The sequence below is a fragment of the Embiotoca jacksoni genome, unplaced genomic scaffold (assembly GCF_022577435.1).
Source record: "Embiotoca jacksoni isolate LCO1_2020_lvr unplaced genomic scaffold, fEmbJac1.0.p SCAF_123, whole genome shotgun sequence".
In the NCBI taxonomy this organism is placed as follows: Eukaryota; Metazoa; Chordata; class Actinopteri; family Embiotocidae; genus Embiotoca; species Embiotoca jacksoni.
Genome location: NW_027185256.1, coordinates 334,665 through 355,237, shown reverse-complemented (window position 1 = coordinate 355,237; position 20,573 = coordinate 334,665). Strand labels below are relative to the sequence as shown.

At 53.4% G+C, this 20,573-nt stretch overlaps 1 protein-coding gene and 1 long non-coding RNA gene across 2 annotated transcripts; both read right to left on the bottom strand.

Annotated features, from left to right (window-relative positions):
• Positions 1 to 125: 125 nt before the first annotated feature.
• On the bottom strand, positions 126 to 14,791 carry LOC138195737 (mucin-5AC-like; the record flags this gene model as incomplete). The annotated part of the gene is made up of 6 exons (XM_069145364.1): positions 126 to 155; positions 298 to 941; positions 1,045 to 1,190; positions 1,286 to 1,347; positions 1,655 to 2,923; positions 14,741 to 14,791. Coding segments are annotated over 6 exons (2,202 nt in total), but the record flags the coding sequence as incomplete, so codon positions are not given.
• A 2,848-nt stretch (positions 14,792 to 17,639) lies between these two features.
• On the bottom strand, positions 17,640 to 18,658 carry LOC138195755 (uncharacterized). The gene is made up of 3 exons (XR_011178052.1): positions 18,156 to 18,658; positions 17,983 to 18,047; positions 17,640 to 17,836 (listed from the first exon to the last, which is right to left on the bottom strand). It is a non-coding gene; the product is annotated as an uncharacterized lncRNA (long non-coding RNA).
• Between the last annotated feature and the right edge of the window lie 1,915 nt (positions 18,659 to 20,573).

The following is a 20,573-nucleotide window of genomic DNA, read 5'->3' as shown; positions in this document are numbered from 1 at the left end:
CGTTGTCACCGCTTCAGTGGTAAACGCCGTCACAGCTTCAGTGGTAGCCGTTGTCGCCGCTTCAGTGGTAGCCGTTGTCGCCGCTTCAGTGGTAGGTGTCGTCACCCCTTCAGTGGTAGCCGTCGTCACAGCTTCAGTGGTAGCCGTCGTCGACCCTTCAGTGGTAGATGTTGTCACAGCTTCAGTGGTCGGTGTTGTCACCGCTTCAGTGGTAGCCGTTGTCACCGCTTCAGAGGTAGCCGTTGTCGCCGCTTCAGTGGTAGCCGTTGTCGCAGCTTCAGTGGTAGGCGTCGTCACCCCTTCAGTGGTAGCCGTCGTCACAGCTTCAGTGGTAGGCGTCGTCACCTCTTCAGTGGTAGGTGTCGTCACCGCTTCAGTGGTAGCAGTCGTCACAGCTTCAGTGGTAGGCGTCATCAACGCTTCAGTGGTAGGTGTTGTCACCGCTTCAGTGGTAACCGTCGTCACAGCTTCAGTGGTAGCCGTTGTCGCCGCTTCAGTGGTAGCCGTTGTCGCCTCTTCAGTGGCAGGTGTCATCACCCCCTCAGTGGTAGCAGTCGTCACAGCTTCAGTGGTAGGCGTCGTCACCGCTTCAGTGGTAGGTGTAGTCACCACTTCAGTGGTAGCCGTTTTCGCCGCTTCAGTGGTAGGTGTTGTCGCCGCTTCGGTGGTAGGCGTCGTCTCCGCTTCAGTGGTAGCCGTTGTCGCCGCTTCAGAGGTAGCCGTTGTCACCGCTTCAGTGGTAGGTGCTGTCACAGCTTCAGTGGTAGCCGTTGTCACCGCTTCAGTGGTAGGTGTTGTCGCCGCTTCAGTGGTAGGTGTTGTCGCCTCTTCAGTGGTAGGTGCTGGGGCAACCGTAATCGCTTCAGTGGTAGCTGTTGTCGCCGCTTCAGTGGTAGGTGCTGGGGCAACCGTAATCGCTTCAGTGGTAGCTCCACTTGAAGCTGTCAATATAGACAAAAGGGTGAAACACCATTGTTTACTAAACATGTCCTGTTATTGACAAGTTTGCTCACTTATTACTCTATATTGCTCGATATTACTTACTTGATATGCCATTGATGTTGATGGAGTTGCTTTCAATGTCGAAACCGACGACGTTTGCATTTATCAAAGTGTTCGCAACCTGAGTGCTATCAGGAACAGATGTGCTCTGAAACCTGAGGTTCATGATGTTGATGATAGATCCATTTCTAGTAAAGGAGAAACACAAATCACAGTTTTGTATTTTTGATTCGGAACAGTTTTTTAAAAATTGTAACAGGATAAGTCAAAATATTCTTATTACCTGAATTCTACCACGTCCAAAGATGTGAAGGAAGAAAACTGACTTTGGAAGACAGGTTCAAGCTGCAAAAACAAAATAACAAGTAATCTTTAAAAAATTTTGTCCATTTTTTTCCAAGGTAAAATGCACAGTAAAGCTTAATTATATTTGTCTCTGTCATCAGTTCCATCTGGAAATTTAACCAACTATCTTGAATTCTATTGTAGTCCAACAGACTACTTTTTTGTAATTTACATTATTATTTTGAAAAGCTCATTGATGGCATTTCTATTGAATAGTTACAGTTGAATATCAGAAGGGGCTTGAGTGCTCCGATTGAATATTTCAAGGTGAACATAAAGGATTTTTTTTTTTAAATGGGAGACGTACCTGATTCTTTATCATCAAAGCTCGACTTTTAAAAGCTGCAGATGAGGGAATCAGTAAGTCAGTTGTAAATGTGTCTTGAACAGATCTGAACGTCAAAACTGTTACTGTGATGGCAACAGTTGTAGCCACTTCAGTGGTAGCCGTCGTCACAGTTTCAGTGGTAGGTGTTGTCACAGTTTCAGTGGTAGGTGTTGTCACAGCTTCAGTGGTAGCCGTTGTCACCGCTTCAGAGGTAGCCGTTGTCGCCGCTTCAGTGGTAGATGTTGTCACAGCTTCAGTGGTAGTTGTTGTCACCGCTTCAGAGGTAGCTGTTGTCACCGCTTCAGAGGTAGGTGTTGTCACAGCTTCAGTGGTAGGTGTTGTCACAGCTTCAGTGGTAGTTGTTGTCACCGCTTCAGAGGTAGCCGTTGTCGCCGCTTCTGTGGTAGCCGTTGTCGCCGCTTCAGTGGTAGGCGTTGTCACCGCATCACTGGTAGCCGTTGTCACCGCTTCAGTGGTAGGTGTTGTCACCACTTCAGTGTTAGGCGTTGTCACCGCTTCAGAGGTAGCCGTTGTCACCGCTTCAGAGGTAGGTGTTGTCACAGCTTCAGTGGTAGGTGTTGTCACAGCTTCAGTGGTAGTTGTTGTCACCGCTTCAGAGGTAGGTGTTGTCACAGCTTCAGTGGTAGGTGTTGTCACAGCTTCAGTGGTAGTTGTTGTCACCGCTTCAGAGGTAGCCGTTGTCACCGCTTCAGTGGTAGGTGTTGTCGCAGCTTCAGTGGTAGGTGTTGCCACCACTTCAGTGGTAGCCGTTGTCGCCGCTTCAGTGGTAGCCGTTGTCACCGCTTCAGTGGTAGCCGTTGTCGCCGCTTCAGTGGTAGGTGTCGTCACCCCTTCAGTGGTAGCCGTCGTCACAGCTTCAGTGGTAGGTGTTGTCGCCGCTTCAGTGGTAGCCGTTGTCACCACTTCAGTGGTAGCCGTTGTCGCCGCTTCAGTGGTAACCGTTGTCGCCGCTTCAGTGGTAGGCGTTGTCACCGCTTCAGTGGTAGGTGTTGTCACCGCTTCAGTGGTAGGTGTTGTCACCGCTTCAGTGGTAACCGTCGTCACCGCTTCAGTGGTAGCAGTTGTCGCCGCTTCAGTGGTAGCCGTTGTCACCGCTTCAGTGGTAGGTGTCGTCATCCCTTCAGTGGTAGCCGTCGTCGCAGCTTCAGTGGTAGGTATTGTCGCCGCTTCAGTGGTAACCGTTGTCGCCGCTTCAGTGGTAGGCGTTGTCACTGCTTCAGTGGTAGCCGTTGTCGCCGCTTCAGTGGTAGGTGTCGTCACCCCTTCAGTGGTAGCAGTCGTCACAGCTTCAGTGGTAGGCGTCGTCACCGCTTCAGTGGTAGGTGTAGTCACCACTTCAGTGGTAGCCGTCGTCGACCCTTCAGTGGTAGGTGTTGTCACAGCTTCAGTGGTCGGTGTTGTCACCGCATCAGTGGTAGCCGTTGTCGCCGCTTCAGTGGTAGCCGTTGTCGCCGCTTCAGAGGTAGCCGTTGTCGCCGCTTCAGTGGTAGCCGTTGTCGCAGCTTGAGTGGTAGGTGTCGTCACCCCTTCAGTGGTAGCCGTCGTCACAACTTCAGTGGTAGCAGTCGTCACAGCTTCAGTGGTAGGCGTCGTCACCGCTTCAGTGGTAGGCGTTGTCACCGCTTCAGTGGTAGCCGTTGTCGCCGCTTCAGAGGTAGCCGTTGTCACAGCTTCAGTGGTAGGTGTTGTCGCCGCTTCAGAGGTAGCCGTTGTCGCCGCTTCAGTGGTAGCTGTTGTCGCCGCTTCAGTGGTAGCTGTTGTCGCCGCTTCAGTGGTAGCCATTGTCACCGCTTCAGTGGTAGGTGTTGTCGCCGCTTCAGTGGTAGCCGTTGTCGACCCTTCAGTGGTAGGCGTTGTCACCGCTTCAGTGGTAGGTGTCGTCACCCCTTCAGTGGTAGCCGTCGTCACAGCTTCAGTGGTAGGTGTTGTCGCCGGTTCAGTGGTAACCGTTGTCGCCGCTTCAGTGGTAGGCGTTGTCACCGCTTCAGTGGTAGCCGTTGTCACCGCTTCAGTGGTAAACGCCGTCACAGCTTCAGTGGTAGCCGTTGTCGCCGCTTCAGTGGTAGCCGTTGTCGCCGCTTCAGTGGTAGGTGTCGTCACCCCTTCAGTGGTAGCCGTCGTCACAGCTTCAGTGGTAGCCGTCGTCGACCCTTCAGTGGTAGATGTTGTCACAGCTTCAGTGGTCGGTGTTGTCACCGCTTCAGTGGTAGCCGTTGTCACCGCTTCAGAGGTAGCCGTTGTCGCCGCTTCAGTGGTAGCCGTTGTCGCAGCTTCAGTGGTAGGCGTCGTCACCCCTTCAGTGGTAGCCGTCGTCACAGCTTCAGTGGTAGGCGTCGTCACCTCTTCAGTGGTAGGTGTCGTCACCGCTTCAGTGGTAGCAGTCGTCACAGCTTCAGTGGTAGGCGTCATCAACACTTCAGTGGTAGGTGTTGTCACCGCTTCAGTGGTAACCGTCGTCACAGCTTCAGTGGTAGCCGTTGTCGCCGCTTCAGTGGTAGCCGTTGTCGCCTCTTCAGTGGCAGGTGTCATCACCCCCTCAGTGGTAGCAGTCGTCACAGCTTCAGTGGTAGGCGTCGTTACCGCTTCAGTGGTAGGTGTAGTCACCACTTCAGTGGTAGCCGTTTTCGCCGCTTCAGTGGTAGGTGTTGTCGCCGCTTCGGTGGTAGGCGTCGTCTCCGCTTCAGTGGTAGCCGTTGTCGCCGCTTCAGAGGTAGCCGTTGTCACCGCTTCAGTGGCAGGTGCTGTCACAGCTTCAGTGGTAGCCGTTGTCACCGCTTCAGTGGTAGGTGTTGTCGCCGCTTCAGTGGTAGGTGTTGTCGCCTCTTCAGTGGTAGCCGTTGTCACCGCTTCAGTGGTAAGTGTTGTCACAGCTTCAGTGGTAGGTGTTGTCGACGCTTCAGTGGTAGGTGTTGTCGCCGCTTCAGTGGTAGCCGTTGTCTCCGCTTCAGTGGTAGGTGTTGTCGCCGCTTCAGTGGTAGCAGTCGTCACAGCTTCAGTGGTAGGCGTCGTCACCGCTTCAGTGGTAGGTGTAGTCACCACTTCAGTGGTAGCCGTCGTCGACCCTTCAGTGGTAGGTGTTGTCACAGCTTCAGTGGTCGGTGTTGTCACCGCATCAGTGGTAGCCGTTGTCGCCGCTTCAGTGGTAGCCGTTGTCGCCGCTTCAGAGGTAGCCGTTGTCGCTGCTTCAGTGGTAGCCGTTGTCGCAGCTTGAGTGGTAGGTGTCGTCACCCCTTCAGTGGTCGCCGTTGTCACAACTTCAGTGGTAGCAGTCGTCACAGCTTCAGTGGTAGGTGTCGTCACCGCTTCAGTGGTAGGCGTCGTCACCGCTTCAGTGGTAGCCGTTGTCGCCGCTTCAGTGGTAGCCGTTGTCGCCGCTTCAGAGGTAGCCGTTGTCACAGCTTCAGTGGTAGGTGTTGTCGCCGCTTCAGAGGTAGCCGTTGTCGCCGCTTCAGTGGTAGCTGTTGTCGCCGCTTCAGTGGTAGCCATTGTCACCGCTTCAGTGGTAGGTGTTGTCGCCGCTTCAGTGGTAGCCGTTGTCGACCCTTCAGTGGTAGGTGTTGTCACAGCTTCAGTGGTAGGTGTCGTCACCCCTTCAGTGGTAGCCGTCGTCACAGCTTCAGTGGTAGGTGTTGTCGCCGGTTCAGTGGTAACCGTTGTCGCCGCTTCAGTGGTAGGCGTTGTCACCGCTTCAGTGGTAGCCGTTGTCACCGCTTCAGTGGTAAACGCCGTCACAGCTTCAGTGGTAGCCGTTGTCGCCGCTTCAGTGGTAGCCGTTGTCGCCGCTTCAGTGGTAGGTGTCGTCACCCCTTCAGTGGTCGCCGTCGTCACAGCTTCAGTGGTAGCCGTCGTCGACCCTTCAGTGGTAGATGTTGTCACAGCTTCAGTGGTCGGTGTTGTCACCGCTTCAGTGGTAGCCGTTGTCACCGCTTCAGAGGTAGCCGTTGTCGCCGCTTCAGTGGTAGCCGTTGTCGCAGCTTCAGTGGTAGGCGTCGTCACCCCTTCAGTGGTAGCCGTCGTCACAGCTTCAGTGGTAGGCGTCGTCACCTCTTCAGTGGTAGGCGTTGTCACCGCTTCAGTGGTAACCGTCGTCACAGCTTCAGTGGTAGCCGTCGTCACCGCTTCAGTGGTAGGTGTTGTCGCCGCTTCAGTGGTAGCCGTTGTCGCCGCTTCAGTGGTAGCCGTTGTCGACGCTTCAGTGGTAGGTGTTGTCACATCTTCAGTGGTAGGTGTTGTCACCGCTTCAGTGGTAGCCGTTGTCGCCGCTTCAGTGGTAGCCGTTGTCGCCGCTTGAGTGGTAGGTGTTGTCACAGCTTCAGTGGTGGGTGTTGTCGCCGCTTCAGTGGTAGCCGTTGTCGCCGCTTCAGTGGTAGCCGTTGTGGCCGCTTCAGTGGTAGGTGTCGTCACCCCTTCAGTGGTAGCCATTGTCGCCGCTTCAGTGGTAGGTGTTGTCGCAGCTTCAGTGGAAGGTGTTGTCACCACTTCAGTGGTAGCCGTTGTCACCGCTTCAGTGGTAGGTGTCGTCACCCCTTCAGTGGTAGCCGTCGTCACAGCTTCAGTGGTAGGCGTTGTCGCCGCTTCAGTGGTAGGCGTTGTCGCCGCTTCAGTGGTAGGCGTTGTCGCCGCTTCAGTGGTAGCCGTTGTCGCCGCTTCAGTGGTAGCCGTTGTCACCGCTTCAGTGGTAGGTGTTGTCACCGCTTCAGTGGTAGCAGTTGTCGCCGCTTCAGTGGTAGGTGTTGTCACCGCTTCAGTGGTAACCGTCGTCACAGCTTCAGTGGTAGCCGTCGTCGCCGCTTCAGTGGTAGGTGTCGTCACCCCTTCAGTGGTAGCCGTCGTCACCCCTTCAGTGATAGCCGTCGTCGCAGCATCAGTGGTAGCCGTTGTCGACGCTTCAGTGGTATCCGTTGTCGCGGCTTCAGTGGTAGTTGTCGTTGCCCCTTCAGTGGTAGGCGTCGTCACCGCTTCAGTGGTAGGTGTGGTCGCCGCTTCAGTGGTAGCCGTTGTCGCCGCTTCAGTGGTAGGTGTCGTCACCCCTTCAGTGGTAGCCGTCGTCACAGCTTCAGTGGTAGGCGTCGTCACCACTTCAGTGGTAGGTGTTGTCGCCGCTTCAGTGGTAGGTGTCGTCACCCCTTCAGTGGTAGCCATCGTTGACCCTTCAGTAGTAGGTGTTGTCACAGCTTCAGTGGTCGGTGTTGTCGCCGCTTCAGTGGTAGCCGTCGTCACCGCTTCAGTGGTAGCCGTCGTCACCGCTTCAGTGGTAGGTGTTGTCAACGCTTCAGTGGTAACCGTTGTCGCCGCTTCAGTGGTAGGTGTTGTCGCAGCTTCAGTGGTAGGTGTTGTCACCACTTCAGTGGTAGCCGTTGTCACCGCTTCAGTGGTAGGTGTAGTCACAGCTTCAGTGGTAGGTGTTGTCACAGCTTCAGTGGTAGGTGTAGTCACAGCTTCAGTGGTAGGTGTTGTCACAGCTTCAGTGGTAGGTTTTGTTGCCGCTTCAGTGGTAGCCGTTGTCGCCGCTTCAGTGGTAGCCGTTGTCGCCGCTTCAGTGGTAGCCGTCGTCGCCGCTTCAGTGGTTACTGTCGTCACCCCTTCAGTGGTAGCCGTCGTCACCGCTTCAGTGGTAGGTGTTGTCGCCGCTTCAGTGGTAACCGTCGTCGCCGCTTCAGTGGTAGGCGTTGTCGCCGCTTCAGTGGTAGCCGTTGTCGCCGCTTCAGTGGTAGGTATCGTCGCCCCTTCAGTGGTAGCCGTCGTCACCGCTTCAGTGGTAGGCGTCGTCACCGCTTCAGTGGTAGGTGTCGTCACCCCTTCAGTGGTAGCCGTTGTCACCGCTTCAGTGGTAGGCGTCGTCACCGCTTCAGTGGTAGCCGTTGTCACCGCTTCAGTGGTAGCCGTCGTCGCCGCTTCAGTGGTAGGTGTCGTCATCCCTTCAGTGGTAGCCGTCGTCGCAGCTTCAGTGGTAGGTATTGTCGCCGATTCAGTGGTAACCGTTGTCGCCGCTTCAGTGGTAGGCGTTGTCACCGCTTCAGTGGTAGCCGTTGTCGCCGCTTCAGTGGTATCCGTTGTCACCGCTTCAGTGGTAGCTGTTGTCGCCGCTTCAGTGGTTGCCGTTGTCGCCGCTTCGGTGGTAGGTGTCGTCACCCCTTCAGTGGTAGCCGTCGTCACAGCATCAGTGGTAGGCGTCGTCACCGCTTCAGTGGTAGGTGTAGTCACCGCTTCACTGGTAGCCGTTGTCGCCGCTTCAGAGGTAGCCGTTGTCACCGCTTCAGTGGTAGGTCTTGTCACAGTTTCAGTGGGAGGTGTTGTCGCCGCTTCAGTGGTAGGTGTCGTCACCCCTTCAGTGGTAGCCATCGTCGACCCTTCAGCAGTAGGTGTTGTCACAGCTTCAGTGGTCGGTGTTGTCGCCGCTTCAGTGGTAGCCGTTGTCGCCGCTTCAGTGGTAGGTGTTGTCACTGCTTCAGTGGTAACCGTCGTCACAGCTTCAGTGGTAGGCGTTGTCACCGCTTCAGTGGTAGCTGTTGTCGCCGCTTCAGTGGTAGGTGTTGTCGCCGCTTCAGTGGTAACCGTTTTCGCCGCTTCAGTGGTAGGTGTTGTCGCCGCTTCGGTGGTAGGCGTCGTCTCCGCTTCAGTGGTAGCCGTTGTCGCCGCTTCAGAGGTAGCCGTTGTCACCGCTTCAGTGGTAGGTGCTGTCACAGCTTCAGTGGTAGCCGTTGTCGCCGCTTCAGTGGTAGCCGTTGTCGCCGCTTCAGTGGTAGCCGTTGTCGCCGCTTCAGTGGTAGGTGTTGTTGCCACTTCAGTGGTAGCCGTTGTCACCGCTTCAGTGGTAAGTGTTGTCACAGCTTCAGTGGTAGGTGTTGTCGACGCTTCAGTGGTAGGTGTTGTCGCCGCTTCAGTGGTAGCCTTTGTCTCCGCTTTAGTGGTAGGTGTTGTCGCCGCTTCAGTGGTAGGTGTTGTCGCCTCTTCAGTGGTAGCCGTTGTCACCCCTTCAGTGGTAGCCGTCGTCACAGCTTCAGTGGTAGCCGTTGTCGCCGCTTCAGTGGTAGCCGTTGTCGCCTCTTCAGTGGTAGGTGTCGTCGCCCCTTCAGTGGTAGTCGTTGTCGTCGCTTCAGTGGTAGCCGTTGTTGCAGCTTCAGTGGTAGCCGTTGTCGCCGCTTCAGTGGTAGCCGTTGTCGCCGCTTGAGTGGTAGGTGTAGTCACAGCTTCAGTGGTAGGTGTAGTCACAGCTTCAGTGGTAGGTGTTGTCACAGCTTCAGTGGTAGGTGTTGTCGCCGCTTCAGTGGTAGCCGTTGTCGCCGCTTCAGTGGTAGCCGTTGTCACCGCTTCAGTGGTAGCCGTTGTCACCGCTTCAATGGTAGCCGTTGTCGCCGCTTCAGTGGTAGCCGTCGTCGCCGCTTCAGTGGTAGGTGTCGTCACAGCTTCAGTGGTAGGTGTTGTCGCCGCTTCAGTGGTAGCCGTTGTCTCCGCTTCAGTGGTAGGTGTTGTCGCCGCTTCAGTGGTAGCAGTCGTCACAGCTTCAGTGGTAGGCGTCGTCACCGCTTCAGTGGTAGGTGTAGTCACCACTTCAGTGGTAGCCGTCGTCGACCCTTCAGTGGTAGGTGTTGTCACAGCTTCAGTGGTCGGTGTTGTCACCGCATCAGTGGTAGCCGTTGTCGCCGCTTCAGTGGTAGCCGTTGTCGCCGCTTCAGAGGTAGCCGTTGTCGCTGCTTCAGTGGTAGCCGTTGTCGCAGCTTGAGTGGTAGGTGTCGTCACCCCTTCAGTGGTAGCCGTTGTCACAACTTCAGTGGTAGCAGTCGTCACAGCTTCAGTGGTAGGTGTCGTCACCGCTTCAGTGGTAGGCGTCGTCACCGCTTCAGTGGTAGCCGTTGTCGCCGCTTCATTGGTAGCCGTTGTTGCCGCTTCAGAGGTAGCCGTTGTCACAGCTTCAGTGGTAGGTGTTGTCGCCGCTTCAGAGGTAGCCGTTGTCGCCGCTTCAGTGGTAGCTGTTGTCGCCGCTTCAGTGGTAGCCATTGTCACCGCTTCAGTGGTAGGTGTTGTCGCCGCTTCAGTGGTAGCCGTTGTCGACCCTTCAGTGGTAGGTGTTGTCACAGCTTCAGTGGTAGGTGTCGTCACCCCTTCAGTGGTAGCCGTCGTCACAGCTTCAGTGGTAGGTGTTGTCGCCGGTTCAGTGGTAACCGTTGTCGCCGCTTCAGTGGTAGGCGTTGTCACCGCTTCAGTGGTAGCCGTTGTCACCGCTTCAGTGGTAAACGCCGTCACAGCTTCAGTGGTAGCCGTTGTCGCCGCTTCAGTGGTAGCCGTTGTCGCCGCTTCAGTGGTAGGTGTCGTCACCCCTTCAGTGGTCGCCGTCGTCACAGCTTCAGTGGTAGCCGTCGTCGACCCTTCAGTGGTAGATGTTGTCACAGCTTCAGTGGTCGGTGTTGTCACCGCTTCAGTGGTAGCCGTTGTCACCGCTTCAGAGGTAGCCGTTGTCGCCGCTTCAGTGGTAGCCGTTGTCGCAGCTTCAGTGGTAGGCGTCGTCACCCCTTCAGTGGTAGCCGTCGTCACAGCTTCAGTGGTAGGCGTCGTCACCTCTTCAGTGGTAGGCGTTGTCACCGCTTCAGTGGTAACCGTCGTCACAGCTTCAGTGGTAGCCGTCGTCACCGCTTCAGTGGTAGGTGTTGTCGCCGCTTCAGTGGTAGCCGTTGTCGCCGCTTCAGTGGTAGCCGTTGTCGACGCTTCAGTGGTAGGTGTTGTCACATCTTCAGTGGTAGGTGTTGTCACCGCTTCAGTGGTAGCCGTTGTCGCCGCTTCAGTGGTAGCCGTTGTCGCCGCTTGAGTGGTAGGTGTTGTCACAGCTTCAGTGGTGGGTGTTGTCGCCGCTTCAGTGGTAGCCGTTGTCGCCGCTTCAGTGGTAGCCGTTGTGGCCGCTTCAGTGGTAGGTGTCGTCACCCCTTCAGTGGTAGCCATTGTCGCCGCTTCAGTGGTAGGTGTTGTCGCAGCTTCAGTGGAAGGTGTTGTCACCACTTCAGTGGTAGCCGTTGTCACCGCTTCAGTGGTAGGTGTCGTCACCCCTTCAGTGGTAGCCGTCGTCACAGCTTCAGTGGTAGGCGTTGTCGCCGCTTCAGTGGTAGGCGTTGTCGCCGCTTCAGTGGTAGGCGTTGTCGCCGCTTCAGTGGTAGCCGTTGTCGCCGCTTCAGTGGTAGCCGTTGTCACCGCTTCAGTGGTAGGTGTTGTCACCGCTTCAGTGGTAGCAGTTGTCGCCGCTTCAGTGGTAGGTGTTGTCACCGCTTCAGTGGTAACCGTCGTCACAGCTTCAGTGGTAGCCGTCGTCGCCGCTTCAGTGGTAGGTGTCGTCACCCCTTCAGTGGTAGCCGTCGTCACCCCTTCAGTGATAGCCGTCGTCGCAGCATCAGTGGTAGCCGTTGTCGACGCTTCAGTGGTATCCGTTGTCGCGGCTTCAGTGGTAGTTGTCGTTGCCCCTTCAGTGGTAGGCGTCGTCACCGCTTCAGTGGTAGGTGTGGTCGCCGCTTCAGTGGTAGCCGTTGTCGCCGCTTCAGTGGTAGGTGTCGTCACCCCTTCAGTGGTAGCCGTCGTCACAGCTTCAGTGGTAGGCGTCGTCACCACTTCAGTGGTAGGTGTTGTCGCCGCTTCAGTGGTAGGTGTCGTCACCCCTTCAGTGGTAGCCATCGTTGACCCTTCAGTAGTAGGTGTTGTCACAGCTTCAGTGGTCGGTGTTGTCGCCGCTTCAGTGGTAGCCGTCGTCACCGCTTCAGTGGTAGCCGTCGTCACCGCTTCAGTGGTAGGTGTTGTCAACGCTTCAGTGGTAACCGTTGTCGCCGCTTCAGTGGTAGGTGTTGTCGCAGCTTCAGTGGTAGGTGTTGTCACCACTTCAGTGGTAGCCGTTGTCACCGCTTCAGTGGTAGGTGTAGTCACAGCTTCAGTGGTAGGTGTTGTCACAGCTTCAGTGGTAGGTGTAGTCACAGCTTCAGTGGTAGGTGTTGTCACAGCTTCAGTGGTAGGTTTTGTTGCCGCTTCAGTGGTAGCCGTTGTCGCCGCTTCAGTGGTAGCCGTTGTCGCCGCTTCAGTGGTAGCCGTCGTCGCCGCTTCAGTGGTTACTGTCGTCACCCCTTCAGTGGTAGCCGTCGTCACCGCTTCAGTGGTAGGTGTTGTCGCCGCTTCAGTGGTAACCGTCGTCGCCGCTTCAGTGGTAGGCGTTGTCGCCGCTTCAGTGGTAGCCGTTGTCGCCGCTTCAGTGGTAGGTATCGTCGCCCCTTCAGTGGTAGCCGTCGTCACCGCTTCAGTGGTAGGCGTCGTCACCGCTTCAGTGGTAGGTGTCGTCACCCCTTCAGTGGTAGCCGTTGTCACCGCTTCAGTGGTAGGCGTCGTCACCGCTTCAGTGGTAGCCGTTGTCACCGCTTCAGTGGTAGCCGTCGTCGCCGCTTCAGTGGTAGGTGTCGTCATCCCTTCAGTGGTAGCCGTCGTCGCAGCTTCAGTGGTAGGTATTGTCGCCGATTCAGTGGTAACCGTTGTCGCCGCTTCAGTGGTAGGCGTTGTCACCGCTTCAGTGGTAGCCGTTGTCGCCGCTTCAGTGGTATCCGTTGTCACCGCTTCAGTGGTAGCTGTTGTCGCCGCTTCAGTGGTTGCCGTTGTCGCCGCTTCGGTGGTAGGTGTCGTCACCCCTTCAGTGGTAGCCGTCGTCACAGCATCAGTGGTAGGCGTCGTCACCGCTTCAGTGGTAGGTGTAGTCACCGCTTCACTGGTAGCCGTTGTCGCCGCTTCAGAGGTAGCCGTTGTCACCGCTTCAGTGGTAGGTCTTGTCACAGTTTCAGTGGGAGGTGTTGTCGCCGCTTCAGTGGTAGGTGTCGTCACCCCTTCAGTGGTAGCCATCGTCGACCCTTCAGCAGTAGGTGTTGTCACAGCTTCAGTGGTCGGTGTTGTCGCCGCTTCAGTGGTAGCCGTTGTCGCCGCTTCAGTGGTAGGTGTTGTCACTGCTTCAGTGGTAACCGTCGTCACAGCTTCAGTGGTAGGCGTTGTCACCGCTTCAGTGGTAGCTGTTGTCGCCGCTTCAGTGGTAGGTGTTGTCGCCGCTTCAGTGGTAACCGTTTTCGCCGCTTCAGTGGTAGGTGTTGTCGCCGCTTCGGTGGTAGGCGTCGTCTCCGCTTCAGTGGTAGCCGTTGTCGCCGCTTCAGAGGTAGCCGTTGTCACCGCTTCAGTGGTAGGTGCTGTCACAGCTTCAGTGGTAGCCGTTGTCGCCGCTTCAGTGGTAGCCGTTGTCGCCGCTTCAGTGGTAGGTGTTGTTGCCACTTCAGTGGTAGCCGTTGTCACCGCTTCAGTGGTAAGTGTTGTCACAGCTTCAGTGGTAGGTGTTGTCGACGCTTCAGTGGTAGGTGTTGTCGCCGCTTCAGTGGTAGCCTTTGTCTCCGCTTTAGTGGTAGGTGTTGTCGCCGCTTCAGTGGTAGGTGTTGTCGCCTCTTCAGTGGTAGCCGTTGTCACCCCTTCAGTGGTAGCCGTCGTCACAGCTTCAGTGGTAGCCGTTGTCGCCGCTTCAGTGGTAGCCGTTGTCGCCTCTTCAGTGGTAGGTGTCGTCGCCCCTTCAGTGGTAGTCGTTGTCGTCGCTTCAGTGGTAGCCGTTGTTGCAGCTTCAGTGGTAGCCGTTGTCGCCGCTTCAGTGGTAGCCGTTGTCGCCGCTTGAGTGGTAGGTGTAGTCACAGCTTCAGTGGTAGGTGTAGTCACAGCTTCAGTGGTAGGTGTTGTCACAGCTTCAGTGGTAGGTGTTGTCGCCGCTTCAGTGGTAGCCGTTGTCGCCGCTTCAGTGGTAGCCGTTGTCACCGCTTCAGTGGTAGCCGTTGTCACCGCTTCAATGGTAGCCGTTGTCGCCGCTTCAGTGGTAGCCGTCGTCGCCGCTTCAGTGGTAGGTGTCGTCACAGCTTCAGTGGTAGGTGTTGTCGCCGCTTCAGTGGTAGGCGTTGTCACCGCTTCAGTGGTAACCGTCGTCACAGCTTCAGTGGTAGCCGTCGTCACCGCTTCAGTGGTAGGTGTTGTCGCCGCTTCAGTGGTAGCCGTTGTCGCCGCTTCAGTGGTAGCCGTTGTCGACGCTTCAGTGGTAGGTGTTGTCACATCTTCAGTGGTAGGTGTTGTCACCGCTTCAGTGGTAGCCGTTGTCGCCGCTTCAGTGGTAGCCGTTGTCGCCGCTTGAGTGGTAGGTGTTGTCACAGCTTCAGTGGTGGGTGTTGTCGCCGCTTCAGTGGTAGCCGTTGTCGCCGCTTCAGTGGTAGCCGTTGTGGCCGCTTCAGTGGTAGGTGTCGTCACCCCTTCAGTGGTAGCCATTGTCGCCGCTTCAGTGGTAGGTGTTGTCGCAGCTTCAGTGGAAGGTGTTGTCACCACTTCAGTGGTAGCCGTTGTCACCGCTTCAGTGGTAGATGTCGTCACCCCTTCAGTGGTAGCCGTCGTCACAGCTTCAGTGGTAGGCGTTGTCGCCGCTTCAGTGGTAGGCGTTGTCGCCGCTTCAGTGGTAGCCGTTGTCGCCGCTTCAGTGGTAGCCGTTGTCACCGCTTCAGTGGTAGGTGTTGTCACCGCTTCAGTGGTAGCCGTTGTCGCCGCTTGAGTGGTAGGTGTAGTCACAGCTTCAGTGGTAGGTGTTGTCACAGCTTCAGTGGTAGGTGTTGTCGCCGCTTCAGTGGTAGCCGTTGTCGCCGCTTCAGTGGTAGCCGTTGTCACCGCTTCAGTGGTAGCCGTTGTCACCGCTTCAATGGTAGCCGTTGTCGCCGCTTCAGTGGTAGCCGTCGTCGCCGCTTCAGTGGTAGGTGTCGTCACCCCTTCAGTGGTAGCCGTCGTCACAGCTTCAGTGGTAGGTGTCGTCGCCGCTTCAGTGGTAGGCGTTTTCGCCGCTTCAGTGGTAGCCGTTGTCGCCGCTTCAGTGGTAGCCGTTGTCGCCGCTTCAATGGTAGCCGTTGTCGCCGCTTCAGTGGTAGCCGTCGTCGCCGCTTCAGTGGTAGGTGTCGTCGCCCCTTCAGTGGTAGCCGTCGTCACAGCTTCAGTGGTAGGTGTTGTCGCCGCTTCAGTGGTAACCGTTGTCGCCGCTTCAGTGGTAGGCGTTGTCACCGCTTCAGTGGTAGACGTTGTCGCCGCTTCAGTGGTAGCCGTTGTCGCCGCTTCAGTGGTAGCCGTTGTCGCCGCTTCAGTGGTATCCGTTGTCGCCGCTTCAGTGGTAGGTGTTGTCACCGCTTCAGTGGTAACCGTCGTCACAGCTTCAGTGGTAGCCGTTGTCGCCGCTTCAGTGGTAGCCGTTGTCGCAGCTTCAGTGGAAGGTGTTGTCACCACTTCAGTGGTAGCCGTTGTCACCGCTTCAGTGGTAGATGTCGTCACCCCTTCAGTGGTAGCCGTCGTCACAGCTTCAGTGGTAGGCGTTGTCGCCGCTTCAGTGGTAGGCGTTGTCGCCGCTTCAGTGGTAGCCGTTGTCGCCGCTTCAGTGGTAGCCGTTGTCACCGCTTCAGTGGTAGGTGTTGTCACCGCTTCAGTGGTAGCCGTTGTCGCCGCTTGAGTGGTAGGTGTAGTCACAGCTTCAGTGGTAGGTGTTGTCACAGCTTCAGTGGTAGGTGTTGTCGCCGCTTCAGTGGTAGCCGTTGTCGCCGCTTCAGTGGTAGCCGTTGTCGCCGCTTCAATGGTAGCCGTTGTCGCCGCTTCAGTGGTAGCCGTCGTCGCCGCTTCAGTGGTAGGTGTCGTCACCCCTTCAGTGGTAGCCGTCGTCACAGCTTCAGTGGTAGGCGTTGTCGCCGCTTCAGTGGTAGACGTTGTCGCCGCTTCAGTGGTAGCCGTTGTCGCCGCTTCAGTGGTAGCCGTTGTCGCCGCTTCAGTGGTATCCGTTGTCGCCGCTTCAGTGGTAGGTGTTGTCACCGCTTCAGTGGTAACCGTCGTCACAGCTTCAGTGGTAGCCGTTGTCGCCGCTTCAGTGGTAGCCGTTGTCGCCTCTTCAGTGGTAGGTGTCGTCACCCCTTCAGTGATAGCCGTCGTCGCAGCTTCAGTGGTAGCCGTTGTCGCGGCTTCAGTGGTAGGTGTCGTTGCCCCTTCAGTGGTAGCCGTCGTCACAGCTTCAGTGGTAGGCGTCGTCACCGCTTCAGTGGTAGCTGTGATCGCCGCTTCAGTGGTAGCCGTTGTCGCCGCTTCAGTGGTAGGTGTCGTCACCCCTTCAGTGGTAGCCGTCGTCACAGCTTCAGTGGTAGGCGTCGTCACCACTTCAGTGGTAGGTGTTGTCGCCGCTTCAGTGGTAGGTGTCGTCACCCCTTCAGTGGTAGCCATCGTCGACCCTTCAGTAGTAGGTGTTGTCACAGCTTCAGTGGTAGCCGTCGTCACCGCTTCAGTGGTAGGTGTTGTCAACGCTTCAGTGGTAACCGTCGTCAAAACTACAGTGGTAGCCATTGTCGCCGCTTCAGTGGTAGCCGTTGTCACCGCTTCAGTGGTAGGTGTTGTTGCCACTTCAGTGGTAGCCGTTGTCACCGCTTCAGTGGTAGGTGTTGTCACAGCTTCAGTGGTAGGTGTTTTCGCCGCTTCAGTGGTAGGTGTTGTCGCCGCTTCAGTGGTAGGTGTTGTCGCCGCTTCAGTGGTAGCCGTTGTCACCCCTTCAGTGGTAGCCGTCGTCACAGCTTCAGTGGTAGCCGTTGTCGCCGCTTCAGTGGTAGCCGTTGTCGCCTCTTCAGTGGTAGGTGTCGTCGCCCCTTCAGTGATAGTCGTTGTCGTCGCTTCAGTGGTAGCCGTTGTCGCCGCTTCAGTGGTAGGTGTCGTCACCCCTTCAGTGGTAGCAGTCGTCACAGCTTCAGTGGTAGGCGTCGTCACCGCTTCAGTGGTAGGTGTAGTCACCACTTCAGTGGTAGCCGTTTTCGCCGCTTCAGTGGTAGCCATTGTCGCCGCTTCAGAGGTAGCCGTTGTCACCGCTTCAGTGGTAGGTGTTGTCACAGCTTCAGTGGGAGGTGTTGTCGCCGCTTCAGTGGTAGGTGTCGTCACCCCTTCAGTGGTAGCCGTCGTCGGCCCTTCAGTGGTAGGTGTTGTCACAGCTTCAGTGGTCGGTGTTGTCACCGCTTCAGTGGTAGCCGTTGTCGCCGCTTCAGAGGTAGCCGTTGTCGCCCCTTCAGTGGTAGCCGTTGTCGCAGCTTGAGTGGTAGCTGTCGTCACCCCTTCAGTGGTAGCCGTCGTCACAGCTTCAGTGGTAGCCGTCGTCACAGCTTCAGTGGTAGGCGTCGTCACCGCTTCAGTGGTAGCCGTTGTCGCCGCTTCAGTGGTAGCCGTTGTCGCCGCTTCAGTGGTAGCCGTTGTCGCCGCTTCAGAGGTAGCCGTTGTCGCAGCTTCAGTGGTAGGTGTTGTCACCGCTTCAGAGGTAGCCGTTGTCGCCGCTTCAGTGGTAGCCGTTGTCGCCGCTTCAGTGGTAGCCATTGTCACCGCTTCAGTGGTAGCCGTTGTCGCTTCTTCAGTGGCAGCCGTTGTTGCTGCCCCAGTTGTGGTTGATTCAGCAGTTGTTGATACTCCATTTGTTGTTGACTCCCCAGTTGTTGTTGACGCCCCACTTGTTGTTGATTCTTTAGTTGTGACTGTAAACAAATGGAAAGATGTAAAAAAAAAGTTTCTGTTAGCCAGAGTGCCTTCTTTTAAACAGACATATACTGTACATAACAATAGAGTGTATGTTTATGCACAGTAAGTCACAGTTATGTTACTGTTACAGATGTTTGTCACAGTTGATTTAATTGTATTAATGATTGTATAGTATTTGTCATCCCAGCAATTTGTCAAGGGATCAAGAAAAGAAAGAGAAATAACTCTAAAAGCAACGTGGTATAAGGAGGGACAATGCCTTAGGGATCATTGATTTAGACTAAGTAATGACTAATGTATTATTCATTGAGACAACAGGATTGTTCACAAGCAAACACGCACATGACACAGCCAGAGATAAATAACCTTTTTAATGAATTTCTTGTGGCCACTGTTTACTTACAAATTATTTGGATAGACTTGGCTTGAACTGTGAGATTGAAGGCACAAAATGTACTGTTGGGACTGGACACAGCATCCACTAAGATTTTTGCAACAACAGCAGGCTGTGGAATTTCTGCAAGTGTCGCAGTTTGGTTGAACTCAACCCCGACCTCTGCTTCAGTGTTATCCATTTGTGTTCCGACATGCCTGCATAAAAGAAATACATATCTCAATTAACACTGATAACTTTTACATATGTGTAATTGTTTCTCTTTTGTCCTTATTAATATTAGCTTAACATATTAATATTAATGACCAAAAGTCAATTTGATTCTCAAAATGTAAAAACTTACGTAAACGTGATGACAAAAGTGCGGATAAAAAGCACCCCAAATTGAGCCCTGTACATGCAATCGCACTATGGGAAGTAAAAAATATGAATAAAGTTTTTTTTCAAATTAAATAAAAAACAACTACAAACTCACTCACTACACATTGAAAAAAATAATTGTGACACTGTACCCACCCCTGTCACCACTCTTATCTCCAGGCTTTTAAACTGCTCACTGTTTCTATTTGTGAGTTCTTCTACGAATGGTACTTCCACAATTGCAGCAAGAACCACAATTCGTTGGGGAGCTTCAGTTGTTGTTGTGGTATTAGCAATAGTTGTTGTTGTTGCTGTTGTTGCTGCTGCAGTTGTTCCACCAGTTGTTGTTGATACACCCGTTGTTGCTCCACCAGTTGTAGTCAAACCTCCAGTTGTTGTTGAACCACCAGTCACTGTTGACCCAGCAGTTGTTGTTGGCCCTCCATTTGTTGTTGATCCCACTGTCATTGTTGAACCACCGGTTGTTGTTGACACTTGGGTTGTTGTTGAAGCACCAGTTGTTGTTGAGGCAACAGTTGTTGTTAAACCTCCAGTTGTTGCTGACAGCCCAGTTGTTGGTGATCCAGCAGTTATCGTTGATGCCCCAGTTGTGTTTGATTCAGAAGTTGTTGTTAATGCCCCAGTTGTTGTTGATTCCCCAATCATTGTTGAGGCAGCAGCTGGTATAGTTGCGGCTACTATTTGCAAATAATAAAGGGACGTACATACGTAAAATATTATAGTTTTTCAGAACTTTGGGATCACTTTAATTATATATTAAAGTTATCGCAAACTTACCCATCAGTATCAGCAAAACTGATAAGATTTGTTGAACACCCATTGTTGTTTGCTCGAACCTGCAATATTTGACAGTACAAAAACATACTTAAAAATCTGTATATAAACAGCAAACATCTCGACATATTTGACCTTCATTTTATAAGTACATTTTTACTGTTCTGTTAAACATTAAATTCATGGCAAATATAGCAATTGAATATCTCCGTTCATTTGTCCTTATTTCTTGGCATTGCATCAACATGGTATTATTCATAACAGCACAATTCCTCTGCAAGATTTTTCTTTTCACCAAGCAGGGTTGAAAGTAACAAATTATTTTGTTACTAATTCATATATACATATTAGACTGCAGATGTTGAATTCCTCTGGAACATTTTCGATTTGTCCCTAATAAATAATAGACCTTCATAAACAATATTTAAACTCTTGAGGCTGATATTTTGAAGGCAAGCACAGATGTAACTACTAATTTTCAATTCAGGCAGCATGCACAAAACCACAGCCCTGGAACTAAAAAAAACAACTTAAAATGCAACATTTATTGATAGTGGGAATTCAGAAAGTTTGCTGCATCAACGCTCTGGAGCACAGATGGAGTGTGGGATATGAGTTCTGTCAATTAGAGTTCTCTGTAATTAAGCAAAGAGGTCAAACCTAATGCAGTTATGACATGTCAAGCAGCAACCAGCAGTGATGTCACCTATTGGTTTGTAAACATCCGTTATGAAGCCTCGAATTCGGAATTTGGCCCACACCATCTGGCTAGTCCCGAGCAGTTTGGAGCCGGTAGTGAGCCGGTAGCGAGCTGGGGGGGAGCGAGCGGGTGATCTGACTCGATATGATTGGAAAACCGGCAATACTACGTCCCACCCACCAGTAGCCATAACCTGGCACCACAGGCCAGTCAATCAAACAGACATGACCCCAAAACACGGCTTTTTGAAACTTATTTCACAATTAATGATGGGATTATTTTCAGATTGACGACAGCCAGAAAACGAATAAGTAGTGACTTTAGCAAGCAAAACCCAGTTAACTCTTGGAGAAATTTTATTGACTGAGAATTTTATGAGACAAGTTGAATGGGAGTCTATGGAGCCGGAGGCTTTTTGGAGCCAACCTCTAGTGGCACCCAATGGCATTGCAACTGAAGGCACTTCCACATCAGTCTTTTTTTTAAAAGCCGGAAGCTACCCCCACTTTTATATACAGTCTATTTAGCGAATAATTATTACTGCATTTTATAGTTTTATAAATGCTTTAGCTTTTGTTTTTACTGAGGCTGTATATAAAGAATTATTGTCACTCTCTACTTAAAGTGGTACACAATTTGTTAAATATTTTGATATGAATAGCTTATCAATGTGTACATGCAAAGTAATGATTTCACGACAGCAATTAAACTAAAATAATATTTGTAGCTTCAGGTTCTTGGGATGTTTTAATTGACTAATTGGTGTGCGGGAAGTTTATTTTTTCTTGAAAATGTCCTCCAGAACCTCCAGAACATTCAGAACAGGCTAAATGTGAAGGAATATAGCACAAATGCAGAAATCTATTCTCATTTTTAATATTGCCGAAGTCACCTCTATTAACACAGTTTACAACTAAAACAAAATTCAAAATGAGAAAAAAAAACTAACTAACAATAGTTCTTGTAAACAATTTGAAACCTTTTAGTTTCAGAACTACAATTAAACCTAGGAGCTGTTTTGGGGTTTCTGAAAGTTCATTTTTCATTTCCAGATGTACGATTGTAAAAAGCAGAAATAC